This window comes from Pteronotus mesoamericanus, unplaced genomic scaffold, assembly GCF_021234165.1.
Source record: "Pteronotus mesoamericanus isolate MK-2021 breed Mesoamerican mustached bat unplaced genomic scaffold, CSHL_Meso_final contig_101, whole genome shotgun sequence".
Classification (NCBI taxonomy): Eukaryota; Metazoa; Chordata; class Mammalia; order Chiroptera; family Mormoopidae; genus Pteronotus; species Pteronotus mesoamericanus.
In genome coordinates this window covers 12,486,839-12,503,782 of record NW_026555001.1, presented here as the reverse complement: position 1 = coordinate 12,503,782, position 16,944 = coordinate 12,486,839, and the positions used below count along the sequence as shown (strand labels likewise).

At 51.3% G+C, this 16,944-nt stretch overlaps 1 protein-coding gene across 2 annotated transcripts in view; it reads right to left on the bottom strand.

The window, feature by feature from the left end:
• Positions 1–349: 349 nt before the first annotated feature.
• The window catches only part of GALNT14 (polypeptide N-acetylgalactosaminyltransferase 14), a 188,873-nt gene continuing 172,278 nt past the window's right edge, over positions 350–16,944 (bottom strand). The window contains exons 11-15 of one of the 2 annotated variants that reach the window (XM_054566074.1): positions 15,829–15,921; positions 11,718–11,801; positions 11,107–11,251; positions 1,717–1,836; positions 350–508 (exon numbers count right to left, since the gene is read on the bottom strand). In XM_054566074.1, coding sequence (XP_054422049.1) covers positions 350–508; positions 1,717–1,836; positions 11,107–11,251; positions 11,718–11,801; positions 15,829–15,921 — 601 coding nt within the window. The remainder of the gene's footprint in view (positions 509–1,716; positions 1,837–11,106; positions 11,252–11,717; positions 11,802–15,828; positions 15,922–16,944) is intronic. The other variant, XM_054566082.1, reaches the window with a different exon arrangement.

Genomic DNA, 16,944 nt, shown 5'->3' with positions numbered 1-16,944 from the left:
GCATAGTGAGTGACAGGAAGGCTTTTCTCACCAGCCTCTCGAGTAAGCAAGGGAAAAACACGAACACTTCCTGTTACATCTGTCTCCAGACACCAGTCAGGGGCAGACCGGGCCAGGACTGGAGCTTCATGGCATTGAGAAGAGGTGGGGTCTGGCGGGAGCTCCACTTGGCTTGCAACTTTTCCTCCATCCTCCCTGAGACAGCCGCTCCTGCCCTGGGGGGCTCTGCCCCCACCTCCCAGGTCAGGGCGTCTGCAGCAGTCATGGGCAGCTCGCAGCCTGATTTCTGGTCTGCTTCTCCTCGGGGGAAGCGCCGCCCCACGGCCCCCCCTGGTTCCTCCACGGGTCCTCACGAGCTCACCATGTCCCAGTGCTGGCTCATGAGTGAGGACTCACAGGGGTTGACCACGATTTCCCTGCTGTTCTCAGTGCCATCGCCAAACATGTCTGTGTCTAAGCAGAGGTGAGATGCCACGTGCTCAATGCGGGAGCCAGTCTTGGTCCATTGCTGAGAAGACGGAGAGGAGAAAAGGATGAACCGGATTCTCTGGCTAAGGCCAGGTCCTAGCAATAGTATCAGGAGTTCCAGTGGAATCAGAAATGTTTAACCACATGGCTAGGGTCCCCTTGAGGCTTGACTTCACGGTCTCATGGAGAAATAAAACTGCAACTAATTGCTTTACCAGGTATTGTTGTTTTTCTTTTTTTAATCAGATTAAAAAAAAAAAAGTAAAAGCAAAATCAATATGTTTGCTAGGAAAACTCATTAGAAGGGAATAACCTTCCAAGCAATAGGCCAGAAAATGTGAAGTGAGTTAGTCACAGGAGCAACCAAAGAAATGATGCACACACAGTGTTTGTATAGTTGCGAAGGGTCGGAGTGAGCTGGGGGATGGCCCCGCAGCGGGGGTAGGGGGGTGGGCCTCCTTTGCAGCATGTAAACCTCTGGACCTCCAACGCGCTTCGGCACATGAGGGGCCCAAGCAGACAGTGGGGGTCTCAAGCTGCTGCTTCTCAGAGGTCACCTTGCATGACAAGCAGGTTGGGAAGGGACACGTATTAGGAAATCACCACTGACCATTTATCATGGGCCATCTCAGTTAATTTCTCTAAACAGCTACCGCGTGTGGTTAGGCATCATCAACTCCATTTCCTAGAAGGAGCTGAAGCTCAGAGAGATCCAGTAAAGCTACCATGGGTCACACAGCCAGTGAGACGTAAAATGGGCGTTTGAATCTCTGTGTCCCTAACGCCCGTACGCAACTGGCAGGGAATTGAGTGCAGCTGACACCTTGCTGCTGGAGGAATGGAACACATGGTATACCCAGAGTGCTATGAACTTGGTGGACATCCTGCCAGAGCCCAAGGCCCCTGAAGGCAAAGGTTTAAGCCTTGTTCATCCTTGTGGGCCTGAGGATTTGTCCCAGTCCTCTCCTGCTCTGGGATCGCAGGTGGGCATTGGGGCAAGACAGGGTAGTACAAGATATACGTGCACGCTGGGGTCTGACGAGGTCAGTAGGCTTTCATATGGCAAGTTGGCCACTGCTGCTGGCACCACGGCTATTGAGGCAGCATTCTGCCCCTCTCCTAACCACAAGGACCTTTTTCTTATTAATACTCCTCTTCTACAGTTTCTCTCTTTTCCTGCGCACGACACACAGGCTGTCATATTAATGTAGGCAGCCATGCCCCAGGGTGGACCCACCGCACGCTTACCTGTTTGTCATCTCCATTCTGGCAGAGGACCAGAACCACCGGGGCACCAGGGAAAAAGGTGGTGACTGAGAGGCACAGCTCCTCCTGGAGGATCTGCTGGGTGTATGTGAAGGCCCAGATCTGGAGGGGAAGAGGCCAGGAAGGGTCACATTAGGATCCTTGGAAGAAGCCAGCACTGGTGGGATACTACCATGCCCACATGTGATAATATAACACGGCTCGTAAAAGGCACTCGGGGAGCCTAGCCGAAATCAATTGTCAACAGGATCACCTTGGGAAATGCTACTGAAGAGCCAGAGACTTGTAGGTCACACTCCCACTAGTCTCTGTCCCCCCACCCCATGAGGGGGACCAGCCTGGGGCGTGCAGGCCACCTCTGGGAGGAGCTGAGTAACACCCCTGCCAAGCTGCATGGTCTCTAGTTTCTGTTTGGATAGGTGTCTGTTCTGCACACTTGACATTTCTTGCAGCTACCTGGCAGGTTGCACCCCTCGGCTGTCTTTAGAATATCCCTTCTTCTCTGAAAAGGAGTCTAAATCGGTGTTCTGAGAGCATGAGAGTTATGACAGGAGGCAGATGGGGGAAAAAGTGTCCCAAGGGAGCTGGTGGTAGAGGAGCGTGGAGGGAAAGAGGCAAGTCATGAGAAATAAAATTATTCCAGAGGGTGCGTGCACTCCAGCGCCCCCAGCAGGATAGATCGCTCGGCCCTGAGCTCCTGCAGGGAGCGGAGCTGAGAAGTTGGAGGGACAAGCAGAGGTCTGATGGCAAAGGGAAAGGGGCTTTCTGTGAGGTCCAGTAGGAAGAATGCTCCTCAGTATTTCCTCCAAAGAGATCAGAGAGCAACTAAAGGCTGAAGCAGTCAAATACTTCCTAGTTCTTACATCAAGGGGTGAAAGTACTGGCATAATATAAAATGAAAAATGGGGAGATTTGCCCTTTTCCTTTACCATGGGGCAAAGACAACAATTCTTGAATTGGGTGCCTTGAGGGGAGCTGCAGAGAGGACCCCCGCAGGCGCTGCATCCCTTCTCGGCCACTTCACCCCTGCTGAATGGCTGACCCTCAGCCTCTAGACCAGGCCCCTCACTGGCTGCTTTTCCTTGGCCAAAGGATAAAAAAAGGGTCCCTTGACTGGCCAGCCCCCGCACTAGGACCCTGTGCCCCATGAGCTGATACAGAGGCTACTGCCCCCTGCCCTGCACCTCCCCTAGCTCACGGCAGCCTCCTCCGGGGCCTGGGCCTCCCCTGACCTCCACTGTCTGCGGACAGCTGATGTGTCCCTGTGACTTGGCTTGTTCCTCCTCCCTTCCCACAGGTTTGGGTCCTTCTGCTAACCCGGATGCTGACTACTGCCTCTCCTGACCTGGGATCTTCCTCTGTCCCTCACACCTGGATGGAGCCACCAGCCCAGTGGGAGCCTCTGTCCCCTAGGACTGGGGACTGCCTGTGGGTTCTTTTGTCCCTTCTCGAGTTGGTGTTGGGAGAAGACCTAGACCAGAAAGTACTCCCTGAAAAGTGAGTGGAAATGCAGATGACAAAAGACAGGCTGTGACCTGAGAATTCTTGGCCCCTGGGGATGAGGATGGGGGTTCCTTATACTCTCCCATCTATTTCTATATGTTTGAAATTTTTTTTAGTAAAAACTTGTGAAATGTACTCCTTGGGGCAGGTCAAGAAGATCTCCAGCTTGTGTACGCCACCATTCTGCACATGCCCTGCCTTCCTCCAGGATGAGCTGAAAAGGATAAGATGTCTGTGTGCACAGAGGTGATGCAAAGCCAGATAAGACTGCTAGCAACAGCTAATGTTTATGGAGCACTTACTGTGTGCAAGGATTGTTCTGGGAGCTTTATACAGATTAATTCGATCTTCATGAGAATCCTATTGCATAGCTATCACTACCCCCACTTTACAGATGGTAAAAGTAAGGCTCAGAGAGGGTATCCAGAGTCATGTACTAGCAAGTGGCCTCTGCACATACCCTTTCCATCAGCTCTGCTGTTGCTGCTGTTGCCAGACTCATGGTTGGTTCTAGAGACCTTTTATTCAAGTTTAATTACAGAAGATGTCTGTCCCTGAGGACTTCTCCCAGGTTGTAAATATTAAAACTATAAATCAACACCACTTTGACAGAAGAGAGCTGGCAAGAAATTCTTCTCCTTGGCCAGTTCCCAATGGCAACCCCTGTGAGGAGGGAAACAAAGGTCGCACCCCATTGTCAGGACTGGGGACGGGGCAGACCAGAGAGTAGGCCCCTTCCCTAACATTGGGGGAACCGGGCAATGTAGGACTGGAGGCCACACTCGGGGGACTCCACACCAGACCAGGGGACACACAGAGCTCTGGTTTCCAGCTTGGACGGCCCCCTTTCCTTCCCACCCCTGGCTCTGTCCCCCATGGTAAACTCCATGCCTGCATGTCCATGCTTGGTCACCCGCCTCTAAATCGTCCCCCTTGGGACTAGCTGTGTGCTAGGGACACACGCCACCTTGGGAGGACCAACCCAGAGGTGACGTCCATGCAGGTCCTGAAATCAGACTTGGGCTACTTGGGTGAGGGACTTGGGTCCCAGATATCTAGGGCTTATCTGAAACGTGGGAGAAGGTCTCGGGTTTTGGCATGGAGAATCCCTTGCTCTGTTGAGAAAGGAGAGATGAGCCCGCGGCCCAGCTTCAAGGGCAGGGCCACCAGGGAGTTGTGCGCCCAGTCTCACCTACAACTGTCCTCCACTTCAGACTCCAGCCATTGTCTGGAAATGAGGCCAAGCACAGAGTCGCTGATGTGGCAAGGAGGTAAGTGGCATCCCTCGGCCCCACTGCCCGACCGCGTGGCTCGCGAGCCGTGCCTTAGCCATTTAACCACCGTCCTGAAATTATCTTATCACTCTGCCATAAACTGGCTTTGTGCTTTTTACATGAAGTGTTAACTGGTTCAACAACATCAACAAAAATCCCTATATTTAGGTATATTTAAATATAAATTTTTGTATATTTAAAAGTAAAAAAAAAAATTTCTGATTTTCAACCAGTGTGTTGCAAGAATTTTTAGGACACGCAATACCTGATTATTTAGTCAGGAACACTGACATCTTTTCTCTTAGATTGCCAAATAAAAAAAAAAATGACACCAGCCAACACAACAATAGCCACCTGGTGTGACTGCTCTGCCTTGAACCGTACAGTCATACAAGAGAGTCACATCTTACTGGTCACATCGCATAATAAGGCTGCGTTGGACTGGTTAATTCTTGGTACCAGAAATCCTTGTATACAAGTACAGGCAACTGACTTTTTAAAAAAAGTCACTTTGGAACAAAAAGGGTAGTTAATTACTTTTTTTTTTTTTTTTTGTAAATCAATCAAAACTATATTTTTTGCCAGATCGGCAAGAAGTTTTTTTTGTGTGGTTTTCTTTTCTTTTCTTTTCTTTTTTTTTTTTTTGGTGGGCTGCAGAATTTTAGTAATTAGTTTATGTGCGCCATGAGATGAAAAAAATGGAAAAACCATTGACCTAGTGGCCTTGAAAACCAGAAGTACTGGGGATGGTGTGTGGAGAGGGGGACTCTTTTGACATCTGAGCCACCCCATCCACACATGCCTTTTGGGCAGGAATACACAGGACACACCCCTGGGGCTTGGTGTCTGAGGGAACCACCTCAAGACCCCCAAGGGTCTTGCACAGACAGGGATCGAAGCCTTTTCACTAAGTGGATTTTCCATTAGCTGGTGCTTTACTGGCATTGAAATAATTCAGCCTCTCAATTTCCCAGAGGAACACTGCTCGCTCGATGGCCACAACTGCAGGAGCCGAACGCGGGGAGCAGAACAGAGGAGGGGGCACAGGAGCAAGGAGGGGCTTTCCAGTTCCCGCCCCGCAGTCTGTCAGGCTTCCCAGAATGGCTGGTGATGAATAGGTTTATTAAACTAATCCTGGAGTCAGGAATGGATTCAGGAGGGCCGCAGTGGTCGCTCAGACTGGCCCAGCCTCCATCAGCAAGCACTGGGCCCCTGCTGATGGTGCCGTCTTGGGGGGCTGACTAATTCATACCCCCAGGTCCAGGGCACACAGGCACAGCCATACCCATGGAAGGAAACCCAGAGGCCATCTTGGAGGCAGTGTGGGTGGCCTTGCCCCCTTTGATAAGGGGCTGAGGAGGAAGGGGTTCTCCCCTGGAAGGATGGAAATGGATGACGGAGCAGGCTGGTCCAGGCTGGACAGCCTTGAGGCTGCCTGTGCTTGGAGGAAGTCCCTGCAGGCAGCCACTGCGTTAGGAGAAGAGGCTGCCTGGCAGCAGGGACGGCAGGCTTCTCTCTAGTAAATGCAGTGTGGCCACAGCTGTGCAAGCTGGGATGGAACAGGCCACAGCACCCACCCTGGGGCTACCACCTTGCACTGGATGGAGAGGCACGTCAAAGATTTTAAGAGGAGGTAATGGAAGAAGCAAAGCTCTGAGAGGGGCAGGCATGAAGAGTAGGGGGGACCTAGGAGCTGAACTTAGAATGGTCCAGGCTCCCCTCTGGGAGGCCAGAAACAAGCAGCCTGAGGCTGCAGTTCTCAACGGGGAGATTTTGCCCCTGTCCACCTTCCCAGGGGACACCTGGCTTTGGAGACATTTTTTGATTATTATGACTAATTAGGGGGTGGTTACTGGCACCTAGGAGGTAGGGCCAGGGATGCTGCTAAACATCCCACAATGCATAGGACTGTCCTGATAACAAAGGTTTACCTGGCACAGAGCATCAGTGGTCCTGAGGTTGAGAAACCCTCACCTAATCCTAAAGGCTTGGTCTCTGGAGGCAGCGGCTGTGTCTGCACCCAGCTCTGGTATCACTCACATATAACCCGGGCAGCACTGGCCAAATTATCTAAGCCTCATCCACCCCATCTGCAAAATGGGAGCAATAGCAGGACGTGGTTTAGCAGGTTGTTGGAAGAATAAGATGATGCATGTGAACACTTAGCCCAGTGCCCGGCCCCTGGCACAGAGTCTCTGGGAACAGTGTCTTTATGGCACGTGGGAAGGAGAAGTGGCTGGGTGAGACTAGAGAAACATTCACACGCAGAGAAAAGTTAGGGGGCTGTGCTTTCATTAAGGCAGAGACACACGCCATTTACTGATGGTGGTGAGTTTCCCATTCACAAACTCTCCCACGTGGGAAACAGTAAACAATGGAGAGGAAACACCAAATGTAAGGTAGCACTGCTGCTTATGCTGTGGATATAAGGCCAAAACAGCTCACTTAGAACTGGCAAGTCCCTCATAGGCACTTCGCATTCATTGCCTATTTAGTCGTCATAGATTCCTACCTCTGGGAGGTAGGCACAATTTAACAGAAGAGAGACCATTACTGAAGTCAATGGTTACTCCGGGCAACGCCAGGGGCAGACCTTAGGGTAGGTGGCGAACGTGGGACCTCCTTGGTGAGATGGGACCTGAGCTGAGAGTAACCAGGGTCACCAGGTGGCCTTGAACCTCTGAGGCCATACTGGGCAGCACACTAATCCATTGAACACGCCCTTGAAGCTCTTCGGATAAGGTGTCTGGAATGAACTCGTGGGTTCCATTGAAACTTGAGTTCAGCTGACCTCTTGATGCACCTGGGTCCCCGAAGGATCATCCAAGTGTACTGACTTTCCAGGACTGGCCGTCCTGGCTCACCCTCTTATGAGCCCTTGTAAACTTGGGTGAGTTACTAAGCCTGTACCTCAGTTCCCTCATATAAAAAAATGAAGACCCAATCAGCCCCTACTGCAGAAGGTCACCGCAAGGAATACATGGGTTAATACACACACGTGTCCACAAGGGTGCTGGCCACAGAACAAGGGCTAGCTGCTGTCTGCATGCTGCCTGTGATGAAGGGAGAAGCCAAGAGGCAGAGATGACCCTAGAGGTTCTCTTTAGAAATCTGCCTTTGCTTTGCCTCTCAGGAGATGCTGGAGAGGCAGTTGCAATGGGGCCTCTCCCAAGGTGGGGTTGAGAAAACTCAGGGAGGAAGGGTGGTGACATGCTGGTAACCTGTCCCACTGGCAGACCCCCCTAGAGCGGCCAGTGTGAGTCCAGGTCTGGGGAAGAGCTTTTTTTCTTCATCTCACCCCCACTCCCAGGGTGTTTGACTGTCTGCACGCCTATATCACGAGCCAGTAGCCTGAAGTGCCAGGATCCAGCTAGAAGAACACACTCAGAAGTTTTTAATTTATGTGTCTTCCTTCTCTTTAAATTGGGATAGCAACTAGGTTGGTGCATCTGTCTTCTTTCTAGGGAATCCAATACACATTTTTCTAGGGAAGCCAATAAAGTTAAGAGGAAACTTGTTAACCTGGAGGCTTCTCAGGTTTCACACGTTTACAGACTCATGATGTATCTCTCTTGCCTTCCACCCAAAGCATCAGTTTGCTGACGTCTTCAATACACACTCAGATAAAACATTTTGCTCCCAAGGTTGACAAGCCAGCCAAGAAAAGGAGGTAAGGCAGGGTGAAGGATGAATGGGGTTGGGGGTGGAGCAGGGACACAAGCCAGCATCAGAGCCAGGGGACAGACATGGTCTGAGAGTCTCCTTTCAATGATGAGGAAACCCACATGCCTGGCAACACACGACCTGCAGAGTGAGTGGCCAGCTGGAAGCAGAACTCACAGCTCTTGGCATCCACAATCTGGTGCTCTTTTACCCCAGACATCTAGGACCCTGAATCCCTCTCCTCAGTGGCCCAAGTCTAATTTCAGGACTTGTGTGGAGGCTGCCTCTGGGTTGGTCCTCCCGAGGTGGTGTGTGTCCTTTCCACATGCCAAGACCCAAGGGGGGCCAGTTAGAGGGGGGTGACCAAGCATGGACATGCAGGCGTGGAGTTTACCATGGGGGACAGAGCCAGGGGTGGGAAGGAAAGGGGGCCGTCCAAGCTGGAAACCAGAGCTCTGCGTGTCCCCTGGTCTGGTGTGGAGTCCCCCGAGTGTGGCCTCCAGTCCTACATTGCCCGGTTCCCCCAATGTTAGGGAAGGGGCCTACTCTCTGGTCTGCCCCGACCCAGTCCTGACAATGGGGTGCGACCTTTGTTTCCCTCCTCACAGGGGTTCCCATTGGGAACTGGCCAAGAAGAAGAATTTCTTGCCAGCTCTCTTCTGTCAAAGTGGTGTTGATTTATAGTTTTAATATTTACAGCCTGGGAGAGGATCTCAGGGACAGACAGCTTCGGTGATTAAATAGAAATAAAAAGGTTCTGAAACCAGCCACGATTCTGGTAGTAGTAACAATAGCAGAGCTGCAGCCTGGTGGCCAGGTTCCCCAAATCCACCTTCATCGCTTACTGGCAAGTAACCTTGGATCATCTCTCTAGGCCTTGGTTTCATTATCTGTAAAATGAGGATAATAGTAATAGTCTCCCCCTTATCCTTGGAGGATACATTCCAAGACACCCAGTGGATGCCTAAAACCCTGAATAGTACTGAACCCTGTATGTTCTATGTTTTTTTTTCATATACATATATACCTTTTCACATAAAGGGAGCACTTTATGGCTTCTCTTTGGCACATCTGAATTGCCAGCATCACTATTCTTGTGCTTCAGGGCCATTATTAAGTAAAATAAAGGTCACCTGAACACAAGCATTGCAATACTGTGACAGCGATTCTGATAACGCAGAGGACTGTAAGGGACTAATGGGCGAGGAGCACATGCAGTGTGGATAGGCTGGACGAAGGGACGATTCACATCCAAGATGAGGTAGGGTGGCCCCGGATTTTATCACGCTACCCAGGACGATGCGCAACTTGAAACATACGGATTGTTTATTTCTGGAATTATCCTTAACATTTTTAGACCATGGGTAACTGAAACCATGTAAAATGAAACCATGGATAAAGGGGGCTATTGTACCTACTTTATAGGGTTCTTGCATCACTTCCTTGATAGGGCCCCTCAGACAGAAACGGTGGGAGCAGGAAAGAGGGATGTATAGTCTTGCAAGGGGCAGAGGGGCAGACACAACCCCTTCTAGACAGGCCAAGAGGCCGGTCAAGCAGAGAGAGGTGGGAGGGAAGAGGCGACGACCCCTTGATGTAGTGATGCATTAGGAGAAACGGGTGAGAAGCAGAAAGACAGGACAGTGAGTTTATGTAGAAAGGAGGAGTGGATACTGAAAGGAAGAGAAATGTACCATGAGTCAGTCCTATGAGGTTTATACTTCATACATGCACACATGTGCATATGTATGCACACAGTTAGAGGCCTCCGTGGTCCCTCAATGGGTCTAGTACAGAAATAAGCATTAGATTCCTGGAGGAACCAAAGAGGCCTGCAACCTGGCCTTTCATTTTGGCATCATCACAGTTAGCAGAGAATGCAGATGTCTGCTGAATGAATGAATGAATGATTGAATTCATAGATGGATGAAGATTTAGGATTTGTGAATCGGTGCAACAGAGGAGGTTGCCAAAGCTGGAAGCATGGATAAAAGCTCCCAGAAACCACTTAGAGGGAAAAGAGCAGTGACCTGAAATTCTTGGCAAATACTCACCATAAGGGTGTAAGAGTTGGGGGAGGATCCAGCAAAGAAAACAGAGACAGGGAGAATGGAAATGCAGGAGAATCGGGACCATGCAGAGCCACCAGAGCCAGGACGGCAGTTTACGAGATGGGTGTCCTTTAATGCATCCAGCAGGTCACACATTACAGAGGTCGAAGCAGGCCATGTATTTGTCAGTGACTTTAAAGAGCTGTTTCATCATCAGAGGGGAGAGCACTGGCCCACGGTACGTGGGGATGCTATGTTGGTGAATCAGCTACATCACCACGACACTTTTCTGAGACGGGGCAACCTGGTTCCTCCAGACCTGGGGGAAGCAGGAAGTAGCAGGGATGGAGCCACAGGACTGGTGAGGGCAGGACGGGGGTGGACGAGGGCCCTGCTCAGAGATGGCGGTGGCAGACGATGGTAATGGCTTTAGCAAAGCCGAGGTCACTACCTGGAAAGTCCGGGTTAAATCAGCAGAAAGATTCACAGAGCCAGCGTTTGAGGCTGGGGCAGCGACACCCAATGACATGTATTTCTGGTTGCATTTCATGTTTGGGAGTAGCTGTCCTGCCTGTCCTGCCTGCCCTGCCAGACCCAGCCCTCATTTACTGCCAGCAGGTTGGACGCCGATGACATACTCATTAAACTGCTAATTTAATGGCAATTTCCTATGGGCATGATGCTTCCTGGTAAGCTGTCCTTCAGAGAAATTCCGTGCCCTTGGAAACTCGGTGGAGGGAACCCAGTCTCAGAGTGAGGGGAGTCATGCTTCTCCTCTGCTGCTGAGCTCTGGCTATAACTGGACACCTGGTGTCACGTAACAGCAGGTGACAGAGGCTGAGTCCACGCACATGTTCACAAATCTCCAGCCAGTTACTTACCTGGGACTTTGCGTCCTCGCCTTTGTTTTTGACACACGGGCTTAACTTGACGCTGGGGATCTCTTGATTTTTCTGCCTTTGAGACTCCAGGCACTTCTGTCTCTGCCGGATGCTGCCCTTCTGGATAGAGGAATCCTTCGGGACCCTAGAGGGAAGCCGAGAGAGGTGAGAATCTGTGGCTCTTGGGATTTGTACCCCAGCAGTTAAGAGGTGGGGGCAGTGCTTTGAGAATGGCAGGGGCATTTTGCCCTGGGCCCTGCTGGGGAGGAGGTTACCCTTAGGAACAAGGCAGCAAGGAAAGACCCAGGAGTCAAAGGTTAGCCGGAGCTGGAGGGGAGCCAGCAGTTGCCTGTCTGTGTGCTCCGGTCACACCCAGGGGCTCAGAGCCCACAGTCGAGGAACACTGCTCCAAGCTAGCCTCAGTCCCCGATGCTGCTGATTAGTATAGCTCCTCTTCTGGTTTCAGGGGTGAGAGGGAGCTCATTGGACTTCTCAGCCCTCTATCTAAGAAAAACCCTCATCCAGCTGGCCACAGGCTGTCCCTTATCCAGACCAAGTCAGCTGAGGGCCCTTCCCGGCAGCCACAAAGGCTCACACCATAGGGCAGATACCTGAGTTCTGGATAGACATTCTCCAGGTACCACTTGAAGCTCTGGCACTGCAGATTCCTCCTCAGGTCCAATCTGCTCTCGATGCTGGGGGCAGACAGGGAGATAAAACACAGCTGTGTCACAGACAGGTACCAGGCTGGGCAGCACAGCGCACAGCCTGCGCCCACACTGTGCCAGCCTGCCTGGAGTGTGCTGAAAAAAAATTAACCAGTAGAGGTTTCTAGAGCCCCATACAGAGCAATGGAAACACTCAGCAACACCTCACAATGGTGCAGTAATGACGCCAAGACCTTGTGCTTTAAATTCAAAATGGATTTTGGGGGGTATTTTGACTTTTCATTAAAGACAAGGCTACACGAACAGTTGTTGTGTTTTAATAATTCACCGTTGGGGCTCCGAGTCTACTCATTCACATATCCCTCTTAGGATTCTGCAGTCAAAATACCCTCCCTGGCCACCCCAGGTTCAACGAATCCTTTTCTTTGGTTGGTTCAAGGGCCTTGTCATCTAATTGTTCATCGAATATTTATTGAGCACTTCCTATATGCCAGGCTTGTGCCCAGTGTGGGATATAATGATGCACTTTCAAGCAACAGAGAAAAGTCATGCAGTAAGGGATCACACCCTGACGTGGACGGGTGGGCACGCAGGGGTGTGCCCTTGCTTGGCAGGTCTGTGGTGGCCAATGTGGTGATGCTGAAGGAAAAGTGGATGTTCCCTAAACAAACCAGAAAGTGGGTGGAGCAGGCACCCTGGTAGAGGCAGGGGACTAGCTGAGCGTAATGTATGTGAAGAAGTGAGAGAGTTATGTGGGCAGAAGCAGCTCTGTAGGAGGTGAACATATGTGTACGTGCAAATATATGTGTGTGGAGGGGAAGGAAGAGGGGAGATGAGTGGGACGAACGATGAAGATAGAGACCTATAAGGTCTTGTGAGGCGAGGCTCTGTGGAGGAGGTGGGACTTTATTTTAAGGGCAATGGTGTCATGGATGGGTTCTGAGCAGAGCATGCCATGAGGATGTTTGCAGTTTAAGAGCATCCTACTGATAGCAAATGGGTCTGATGGGGCAAAGCTGGAGGCAGGGAGAGCCATCAGGAGGCAGTTGTGGAAACCTGGGTGCTGATCATGATTTCAGATAGGAAAGTAGGGGTGGGAATGGAGAGAAGTGACAGGTTCAAGTCCCTCCACTTCTCTCCATCTGCACCACCAGCACCCGCCTGAGTTCCATTTGCAATTGTCCCCCTGGGCATCCACACAGAGTGGCTCTGCTCTGTCCAGCCACGCCTCCTGCCATCTACAACTCACCAGGCTCTCTCACAGGGACAGAAATAACTTTTTTTTTTTTTTTAATGCTGAATGTTCAGTGTTTAGCAGGGGACCTGGGTACTCAGTGTTACCTGGATGTGGCGATTGTCTGGACCTGAGGGGAGAGGGAAGAGTGAAGGTGGACCCCCAGATCTGATTTGGGCTACAGGATGCATGGAAGAGTGTTCACTGAGATGGGGGATATGGGATAAGGAGCAAGTTTGGGTGCAAAGTAGATGAGGTCAGTTGGAACTTGAGTTGGAGGAACCTGGGAGACAACCAGGTGATTAATAGTTGGATGTAGGGAACTGGAGCTCAGAGGAGAGGCTCAGGTTAGAGACGGCCATGCAAGTAGCAGCAACATAGAAGCGGTGGCTGATGCCGGAGAGAATGTGCGGTAAGACAGCTTATGACAGACCCTCGGGGAAGACCAATGTATAAGGGTGGCAAGAGGAAACTGAAGCTGGAAATGAGAATGAGAAGATGGAGCCTGAGCAGAACTAAAGCCAGAGATCAGAGGTGTGCTGGGGGTGGGGTGAGGTGGGAAAAGACTCATACTAACAGGGTAACAAAGAGGACAGTGTAGGGTCCAAGGGAGTCATGGATGAACCAGGTGGGAGCAATCAAAGGGGTAGGAGGAGGGGCAGGCAGCTGTTTCATGAAGCTTGGCTCTAAAGGGGGAGAGGACAGGGTGTAGGTAATGAGCAAAGTAGGACTGAAGAAGAGTTTTGGTAGTGTCTTCTTCCTCTTTTCATTTGACGTTGAAGATGTAGGACACTGAGTAAGTTCAAATGCTGATGGGAACCATGCAGTAAAGAGACACGTCATCAGGGAAAGAGTGGAGACACATGGAGGGCAAAGTCCCCCAGAACAGTGCTTCCCACCTTGTCTGCACATTAGAATCACCAGGGGGAGGGTGTCTTTTAAAAATTCTACAGCCCAGGCCACACCCTAGATTAAATCAACTCTCTGGGAGTGCAGTAGAGGCATCAGTAGGTTCTGAAGCTCCCTAGGTGATTGCAATGAGCTGGTTATTTTGGGAACCATCGCCCTAGGACCTTGCTCCTGGGGGTGAGGTCCTCTGACTAGCAACACAGTATCAGCTGGGAACTTATTAGAAATGCAGTCCTGCCGAACCAGCATGCACTTTTTAACAAGATCCCCTGGAGATCTGTGTGCACATTAAAGTTTGATAAGCTCTGAGCCAGGAGGCAGGAGGAGATGAATCCAGGCTGTGGGAACTCAATAAATGTTGATTTATAAATGAATGCAGGAGTGAAAGGTATGTCTGGAGTACAGGTGGAGGGCTGGCCTGTCGCAGCAGGAGGCACACCCTGTCCTCTGAGATGAAAGAGGCAGAGGAGGATGGTGCAGATACAGTGAAGAGTATAGTTTGGTTCGTCTTGGGAAGTGGATGCCATCTAATTCATCTATAACACAGAAGATGTCATCTGCTGTGAGTGACAGGAGGGGTGTGGACTCAGCGGCTGGGGAAAGTGGAGAAGATTTGAATGGAGGAGGAGGGAGAACGCTGGCCAGGAGGAGGGCAGGACCAGTAAGCACAGCGAGGGTCTCCCTGAGACTGATGGCTCCAGTGTTAGCAGCACCAGCTTATAATTCCCAGGACCATTCAGCAGCCTGTGCACAGGGGAGGAAAAGGTGTAGAATTGGATTCATCGAGGGTTGAGAAAACTTTGCCTGGGGGTGTTAATAGATGCACAGCAGGGCAAAAGATCTGGGGATGATGTCTTTCAAGTCCTTCCTTGAAGCAGGAGAGTGGAATCCAAGCGAGAGACGGAAGTGAAGAAAGGAGGGTGGATGGACATGGCCAGTGATTTTGGTGAGGACTACGATGAAGGCCTGGGGAAGCACTGGGAGAAAAACGTGGAGGGACAGCGTGGGTTGATGGCTTCAGAGATGCAGATCCATTTTGTCAGGGTCTGATTCAACCCTCTGGAGCAGTGACGGGATCAGCCTATGAAGAGTTTGTTGCAAAAAACCCATCTGCTTCACAGCCCTAGTCTGACCCAATGAGTGGCATTAACAGAGCAAACAGCCATTGGCTGCCCCTGCCCCTCAAAGACAGATAATATAAATGAAGTTGCCACTTTTCCCTGCTCAATTCAGCTTTGGGCTGGGGAATGCAACATCGTGTAGTTTTAGAATCAGACAGGTGTGTTTTGAGCCTTGTCCCTTCTTACAGTGGTGTGATCCAGGGCAAGTACCACAACCTGGAGAAACCTCAGTTGTCTCATTGTAAAACGGGTAATTATACCCACATCTTACAGTTTGGGAAGCGCTAATGAGATAGCGATCTTCTGTAATGTCATCTGGTGCTTAATTCCTTTCCCTGTCCTCTTCCACCCCCAGGAAGCTGGGATGCTGCTGTAGGGGATTTCTGTGTGACTCCGTGCCTCCTGGGAAGGAGGAAGACTTAGGTTTGGGTGACTGAGAACTAGGAGGAAGGCGCTCCGATGTGCAGGCACCAATGCTGTGTAGTTCCACATCCTGTCTTTCTGGAAAAAGCTGGAGGTATCTGTCCACTGGACAAGGACAGCCCCACTGGAGCTGGTGTCCGGGTTGCCCAGGTAGTCATTCCACACGAGCTGCCCAAAGCCCTGCACACCCAGAACTGGGCAGGTGCAAGAGGGCTATGAAGGGAGAGCAGCCACAGCCTGCAGCCCGGACAGGCTTAGCGGCTCAGGAGACCAGCTAAGTGACTGGCCCATCAGGACACGCATGCCTCAGGCCTATGAGCTGCAGCTCTTCTGGGCTCTGCACAAATCAGCCAGAAGGGGCACTTACTTTCCAAAGGGCCTCTCCAGGGCGAACGGCCGGGCGGCATAATAGTACTGCTTGTATTCATCCATCCACACTTCGGCTGTCCGCTTGGTGTTCCTGGGGTGGGGGTGGGACAGGGGGTGTCAAGGAGGTGCTATCTGGGGGGACCTGTGACGTATGTAGTTAAGACACACACATGTGAGCAAGTTGGCAGCATTACCCAGGCCATCATGGCCCAGTAACACCACTCTTCCCAGGGTGCTGATCCCAGCCAAGTCTCACCCAGTCTGCAACGGGACCTCCGCCCCAAAACGCAGGGTTTCGGTAGTAATGACAAACTCTTCTCCACAAGGTACGCATCAGAAAAATCCCATACACTGCATTTCTGGGACTCAAAAAGGAATCACAGGAAGAAAAGAGCCGGGAGAGTCGAGAGCATCTGTGTCGGTGCCAGTAGCCAAGAGGACAGACAGGGCCTGCGCGGGCCACCTCGCCTCAGGCCGTGCACGGGCCCCTGCTCCAGGTGTCCCCCTTTACACAGAGCACGTGCCAAGGCCCCAGCCTGCCCAGGTTTCCCCGCAGCCTAAGCAACTGGCTTCTTGCAGGTGTAAGGAATTAAGTAATCAAGCCATCTCAGATATTTTGCCAGCACTGAGGGTTTTTTTTTTTTTTAGAAAATCAGGAATTGTTCTGAGCCTGACTCCAAAGGTCACACAGAAAAAAAGACCGAGGGAAAGAGAGACACTGAGAAATATCATCGTTCAGCAATCAAAGAGGCCAGATATCAGGAAGAGCCCCAGAGTGCAGGAAAAACGTATCGGAAAACCACCAGATGCCAAGGGCAGCGTGGGGTGCAGCACCTGCTGAGGCCTGCGGCGGTGAACTTGGGCTCCCACTAAAGAGGTGGGCTCCTCCAGATTTCTGGTTCCATTTGGAGCAGAGGTAGTCAATGGAGGGGCGCGGCAAGCCCTCCCAAGCGGGTGGGCCAGAACCGAGTCACGCACACCAGCCCAGTTTGGGGGGCACTGAAGGCCGTTCCTGCCCGGCTGACCCTTCCGCTGGCTGACCCATCAGCAAACCGGAAGCTGCTCAGGAGACACTGGTACCTAATTTCTCTAACCACTGAATGACCCACTAGTG